This window comes from Microtus pennsylvanicus, chromosome 15 (assembly GCF_037038515.1).
Source record: "Microtus pennsylvanicus isolate mMicPen1 chromosome 15, mMicPen1.hap1, whole genome shotgun sequence".
Classification (NCBI taxonomy): domain Eukaryota; kingdom Metazoa; phylum Chordata; class Mammalia; order Rodentia; family Cricetidae; genus Microtus; species Microtus pennsylvanicus.
This window is the reverse complement of record NC_134593.1, coordinates 17989951-17996996: the sequence shown is the minus strand read 5'-3', so window position 1 is coordinate 17996996 and position 7046 is coordinate 17989951. Positions and strand designations below refer to the sequence as shown.

General features: G+C 47.0%; 1 protein-coding gene across 8 annotated transcripts in view; it reads left to right on the top strand.

Annotated features, from left to right (window-relative positions):
- Positions 1-444: 444 nt before the first annotated feature.
- Zdhhc20 (zDHHC palmitoyltransferase 20) overlaps positions 445-7046 on the top strand; it is a 59014-nt gene continuing 52412 nt past the window's right edge. For 5 of the 8 annotated variants that reach the window (XR_012907993.1, XM_075950126.1, XM_075950125.1 and 2 more), the window contains exon 1: positions 461-725. Coding sequence is in view for 5 of the 8 variants with exons in the window: in XM_075950126.1 (XP_075806241.1) it covers positions 608-725 (118 nt within the window). In the remaining 3 variants the exon portion in view is untranslated. Of the gene's footprint in view, positions 726-7046 lie in introns of all 8 variants that reach the window. The other 3 variants (XM_075950123.1, XM_075950129.1, XM_075950128.1) reach the window with 3 other exon arrangements.

Here is a 7046-nt window from a genome sequence, read left to right as displayed (position 1 = left end):
CAGTTCAAAAAATCATGGGGGTGAAGGATGGGATGAGGACCAAATTATCTCAGGGATTCTTTGCTGAAGACACATCAGAATCATGAAGTCTTTTGTTTTAATGTATATAATACCCTTTCGCTTGCACACTGGAGTGAGCATGGTCTTATATAAAAAAGGACCCCAACTTGGCTGAGCACTGAAGTCCCCCCACGGTGGCTAAGGATTCATTCTTCTCCCCAGGTGCATCCCCATCGCTCTCATCACCCAGTCCTGGGTGGTCTCCTACACCCTTGGCACTCTCCCCTCTTTTCCACCCAGACCCCTCCCCAAATCCCGTGGGCGGGCCTGAGAAGAGCCCCGCCCAACCTCAGGCCCCGCCTCCTTCGGCCTTGAAGCCCCACCCCCTACGGGGAGCGCCCGGCGCCCGGGCTAGGGGCGGAGCGGCGGGATGCGGGGCGGGGGCGGGCCCAGCCGGGCGGCCCCGAGGGGCGGAGTTGCGGCGTCGCCCTACGCCTTTGCTTGGGGCCGCCGTACCTCGGGGGAGGGGGAGCTGGCGGAAGGACGACCCGGGTCTTGGAGCCCTGCAGAATCGTGGGAATCGGGCGCAGGGGGTCACCGGAGGAACATGGCGCCCTGGACACTCTGGCGCTGCTGCCAACGCGTGGTGGGCTGGGTTCCGGTGCTCTTCATCACCTTCGTGGTCGTCTGGTCCTACTACGCGTACGTGGTGGAGCTGTGCGTGTGTGAGTACGGGAGGCGCGGGCGACGGGCCGTGCCGCGGTGGGCAGGCCGGGGCTGCGGCGCTGGTTGTTAGCCCACGGGCTGGACGTGGTTCCGGCCCGCGCTGCTCCGCGGGTGGGCTCCTGGCCGAGGGTTCCGGCCCGCGCTGCCCCGCCGGTGGGCTCCCTGGCCGAGGGTTCCGGCCCACAGCTCGCTGCTCTTGGGGTCCCGAGTTCGGGCCTGCGTGCCGCCCACGTCCGGTGCTTCCGGGTGGCTGAGGTCGCCTTCGGGCTTCCACCCTTCTGTGACGGAACGGTCACAAAGGCCTTTCCTTTGGAACTGGAGAAAATCGCCCTTCATAAATGGCTTGTGAAGTCAGTTTGGCCTTAAAAACAACAAACAACAAAGAAATCTTGTTTCTCCCAGATTGTTTATCTCCTGACTGCGCGAGAAGAAGCGCGGCCTCCGGCCTGGCGAGGGAGGTGTGTCTGCAAGGTCTGCAGTGAGGGCTCAGCCCGGGGACAGGGACTGCCATCCTCTCCTTTGAGCAGTATTTGACCCTTTTTAAAGATCATTTCGAATGTCAGTGCTGAATTTATACAAGATGATGTTTTGAGGCACAAAGAATTGAACGAAAGGTGCATAGCACGGTTAGCTTTTCTTGGCTGTTTATTTTGATGGTTTGTATTTTTTATACCTTTAATTTTGGGGCTTTGCTTTATTTTTACTTTTGCTGGTTTCCCTTTTTAATTTTTACCACGTAGTTCTTACCTGATTTCTTGGAATAAAGGAATAACATCACATTTTACTAAAAGGACTTAACCTCTTGGTTCAGATAGGTTGCCTTTAACGTGGAGCAAAATTCTTTGTCGTCCAAACACCGGAGGCCATTACTGTCTGTGATATTGAATAACTGAATATATATGTTTTATACCGACTGGCCCTTTTCTGTGCTTTTCTCATACCAGCTTTATCAAATGAAAATCCAAGACAAAGCAGTCCCTTGGTTTCCCCAAAATGATGTGGTTTTAATTTTCTGACTGCCCAGTTATCTACAAGACAGCCATTCCTTGGGGGAAGCATATGGGGTAAATATAAGAATGAAAAAAAAAATAAAGATGGCAGACTGTAGACCTCAGTTGTGGCTCTGGATTTGCTTAGATCTGAACCAAGTACTTGTTTAAAGCTCAAGTTCTCGGGGCTGGAGAGATGGCTCCGAGGTTAACAGCTCTGGCTGCTCTTACACAAGTCATGAGTTCAATTCCCAGCAACCACTTGGTGGCTCCTAACCGTCTATAGTGCATTCTGGTGCCTCCTTCTGGCCTGCATTGCAGGCATACATGGAGTCAGAACACTATTTACATAATAAATAAGCAAATCTTAAGGGAAAAAAGAAAAGCTAGGCCTCTGTCCATAGAAAGACATTTATGTTTGGTTTTTTGAGACAGGGTTTCTTTGTGTAACCACCCTGGCTATCCTGGAACTCACTCTGTAGACAGGCTGCCCTCTAACTCACAGAAATCCAGCTGAAGGAGTGCTCTACCACCACTGGGTTTTTAAGTGGCAACATTCTTAAGAAAATGACTGCACCTGAGAACATTGATTTAGAGGAAAGAGTGTGCGCTGCTGGCCTGAGCTACATAGTGAAGCCCTGTCTTAGAATAAAACAGCTGGGACTTCAACCTCAGCACTAAGGTGACACACACAGACATGTCTTGGTGAGATCGAGGCCAGCCTGATGTACATAGTGAGTTCCAGGACAGACAGAGAGAGCTATGTAGAGAGATCCTGTCTCGAAACAACAAAAACAATTTATTTTTTATGTGACGTACAAGGGTGCACATAGGCTAAGGCTCATTTGTGGAGGTCAGAGGCCAAGTTTGTGGGGTCAGTTTTCTCCTTCCACCTTTGCGCAGGTTCCTGAGATTGATCTCAGGTCATCAGGCCTGCGTGTCAGTTGCCTACATGCTGAGCCTCATTTTTTAGTTATCTCCGTAGCTGTGCTCAGAATAAATTATGGCATGCCTTTCCAAATAGTAAATTTGTTGAATGTAATGATTTTGATTCATCTTTTATAATACCAAAATGTTTGCTAAAATTGTTGAGTTAATTAAAATTGACTAAATTTAAATGTTTCTTTTGTTTTTTGAGATGGGGGTGAGGTGAGGTAGATGGGGGAATTGGAGGCGGCTGGAATTGTGTCTCCGCGCCTCTGAAGTCCTGGTTGTCCTAGAACTTGCTCTGTAGGCCTGAACTAGAGATTGGTCTGCCTCTGCTTGGATCAAAGGCATGTACTACAGCCACCACCACTACCACCCAGCACCGGCATGAGCTAAACTTGCTGAAGGAGCACTAAAAATGCGAGTCAGGTTCAGATTGCACAGCTTAACTTGAAAAATACCCACAGTGAAACAAAAAGTCCAGTAGTTTTTTTTTTTTGTCATCCCTTTATTTTTAAATTGTGTGTGTGTCTGTCTGTCTGTCTGTTTTGTCTGTTTTTAATCTGACTTTTAGGAGCAGGTTCTCAGTCTCTGCCCTGTGGGTTGTGGGTAGTTCAGCTCGACCATAAGCCCCTTGACCCATGTCTGCCTTTGAAATAAAGGGGAATGACCGACTAGAGGGAGCACTACCTTTACTCTCCTTTCTTGCTGCCTCTCCAAACATAGGTGTGTCTGCAGATGAAGTGAGACAGAGCCCTGTGGAAGGACATTACTTAGAGCACAGTTGACTGCAGTGATTCATGCAAGCGCCTGGCTTTCAGAGTGATATGTGGAGAAGACCCGGGATAATACTGAGTTTTAGTTTTAGATCGGAATTCCCCTTTGTTCTCCTTTTTTTCTTTTTCTTTCCCCACACCTTGAGGAAACTAATTTAGACAACACAGTTTGTTGTTCAAACCCAGAGCCTGACTTCCGTGTGGAACACTTTTCATGTTTTTTTTTTCTTAGCTAGTTTTTTTTTTTTTTAAAGATATTGCAAGTGTGCCGGTTTTGATGCTAAGCTGCTGGTAGTGTCGGGATTATATGTGCTGTCTAAGAGAAGGAGCCCTCCCATCATCATCACGTGCAGCCTGGAGATAGTCAACACCTCCTACTCCTGCAGACACGGGTGTTCTGGAAATGGAGCACGCACTTCTGAGCACTCATCTGAAACACTGCAGTGAGAGCCTCTATTCCAGGATAGGTTTCTATTGGTTCATTTTGATACAAAGGCCTGACCTTGTAGTCCAGGGGCCTCAAATGCACTGTAGCCCTCTTGCTTCCTCCTAAGTGCTAGGATTGTAGGTTTGCGTCCCCAAATGTATATACATAAAGAACATGTATTTTGTTCTTTCAAAAGATGACTGATATATTTCCTGTAAGTACCTAAAAATCCTTGTTATTATTGTGCTGGGTGGTTTTATATCAGTTTGACACAAGCTAAAGTCATCTGAGAAGAGGGAGCCTCAGTTGAGAGCCTCTATAAGATTATACTATGCAAGACTGTAGAGAGTTTTCTTTTTGTTTTTTTGAGACAGGGGTTTCTCTGCGTAATACTCCTGGCTGTTCTGGAACTCACTTTATAGACCAGGTTGACCTCAAACTCACAGAGATCTTCCTGCCTCTGCCTTGAAAGTGCTAAGATTAAATCTGTGCACTACCACTGTCCAACCAGGGGTTTTCTTAGTGATGGCTGGGGACAGCTCAGCTCATTATGGGTGGTACCACCCCTGTGCTGGTGGTACTGGGTTCTTTAATAAAGCAGGTTAAGCAAGCCATGTGTGGAGCAAGCCAGTAGGCAGCACCCCTCTGTGACCTGTGTCAGCTCATGTATCCAGGCTTCTACCCTGTTTGGGTTCCTGTCCTGACTCCCTTCAGTGATGGACCATGATGTGAAAGTGTAAGTCAGCCGGGTGATGGTGGCGCACGCCTTTAATCCCAGCACTCGGGAGACAGAGGCAGGCGGATCTCTGTGAGTTCGAGACCAGCCTGGTCTACAGAGCTAGTTCCAGGACAGGCTCCAAAACCACAGAGAAACCCTGTCTTGAAAAACCAAAAAAAAAAAAAAAAAAAAAACACGAAAGTGTAAGTCAAATAAACCCTTTCCTCCCCTAGCTGCTTTTGGTCATGGTGTTTTACCATAGCAATAGTAACCCTACCCAAGACAATGATCATATTTAATGTCATGTACACATGCTCAATGTTTTTTAAAGACAGGCTCTCACTATGTAGCTCTGGCTAGCCTGCAAGTCTGTATAGACTAGGCTGGCCTCAGTTTCACAAGAGATCCACCTGCGTCTACCTCATTGGTGCGGAGATAAAGATATCAGGAGCCTCTCATCTCTTCTCTTTACATCATTCTTTGCCATCCCCCAGGTGGCTAGATTGAATCCAAAACTAAGGATTAAAGCCAAAATCAGGATTGTTAGGTGTCTGCTTCACAATATCCAGTACTCTACACCTTGTTCAGTGAATTTAGCTGTTCCCATGGCTTACTGTCCTGACTTTTCTTTTTTGGTTTTTCAAGACAGGGTTTCTCTGTGTAGATTTGGAGCCTGACCTGGAACTCACTCTGTAGACCAGGCTGGTCTCGAATTCACAGAGATCTGCCTGCCTCTGCCTCCCAAGGGCTGGGGTTAAAGGAGTGAGCCACCACTGCCCAGCTGGGGTTCTTAGTTTCCTTAATAGAAGAATTCAAGAATTCGAGTAAAAGCACATGACAAAATTTGTTATGTTTCAAAGAGAAATTACAGGGCAGGCAAGCTGTAAACCTCAACAGTTGACTGGAGGAGCAAATGGAGGGCAGACAACATGACACTAAGGGTCAGGAACCCCAAAATGTTGAGGCAAGAACCCAAATTTAAGGGAAGCATGCTTCGGAAACGTAGAAAGAAGAAAGGTTCTGCTTCTCTGGAGAGTTCAGAAAACTGAATACTTCAGAAAAAGTGGCAGACGTAAGGACCCTACTACATGCCTACACCCATAAATTAGGGTGGGGGCTCTGGTGAAGAACAATCCAGAAGCTGAAGACCTAGCTCCTTCTGTCTCCTTAGCACAACTTTGAGTGGGGCTGTCTTTCCTTTAGCCAGTGACTGAACAGACCCATTTCTACCTAGGGAGTTTCTTCTACTCTTAACATGGCTTCAAGAAAGGCAAATATGGGGTTTTACTGTGTAGCCTGGCTAACTTGGAACTCACTGTGTAGACCAGGCTGGGCTTCAGCTCACAGAGATCCACCTGCCTCTGCCTCCTGAGCAGTGGGATTAAAGTTGTGCACCACCACACCCTGATCTTTCCTAGATGTAAAACCAGTTACCTGTAATTAGTTGGCGATCGGGCACATGACAGCTTGCTTTCTCCTAGTTTCTCTCAAATGGTACGTTTTTAAAAATTATATATTCTAGTGAATGGACAGATATATTGGCAGTGGAATAGAATGCCATATTTGGAAATAGGCACTCTAGAATACAGTGAAGGTAGCATGTCAAATACTGGAGGAAAAGTTGGGACAACCACTGGTAAGAGAAAGTCAGTCCCGTGCCTCTGTTCAGGGTTGATTACACATGAATCAAAGCTCGTTTTCCTTGTTAGGTGTTTACCTCCACTGCTCTCTGTCTTGTCTTCTGAGATACTGGAGCCTGCTTTGCAGTTCACTGGGCTGAGGCCTGGCCTTTTACTTTCACTTGTGAAGAGATTTCCTCCTGTGTGTTGTTATTTCTCCCCCCCTGGGTCCTGTGGTCACAGTCTCCTGATTGTTTGAGAGTAAGCTGTGGATGCTGTGCCTGTTTACTCTAAAGATTAAGATTTTTTCCAAGATTTTGCACATATATAATTTGAACTTACTTTTATGATCCTCTTGACATCCCTGTTCTCCCATTTCTCATTACTCTCCTTTGTCCCCTAGACGGTTTATTTCTACTGTCACATTTGAACTTTAATGACGGAAAACATTTGTCTTTCTGTGTTACCTTAATTTGCATAGTGTGATTACTTCCCCTTGAGGCCCTTTTCTGCAAACTGGGTAACTTCCATCTTCCTCCTCCTGCTCTGCAGTCCAGTCAAGGTTACACTTTAGAGACTGATGCGTGGCCCAGGTCTGCAATCTCAGCACTCAGGAGAGACAGGGTTGTGAGTTCAAGGCCAGCTTTTATGCAGTGGTTCAAGAGCAGTTTGAGTTGTGAGCTAAGTAGTCTATTACGTACTGAGTCCCCATCTCACAGAACAAAGTCAGTTGTGAGCATATACAAGACACTTTGGTTTGGTCCACAGCACTGCAAATAAATAAGGGCTCATACTTTACAGCTGTTCCTCTTTGGCGCCTTAATCTGAAGTGTTCCTCAGTCTTTATGCACTGGACCATGACAT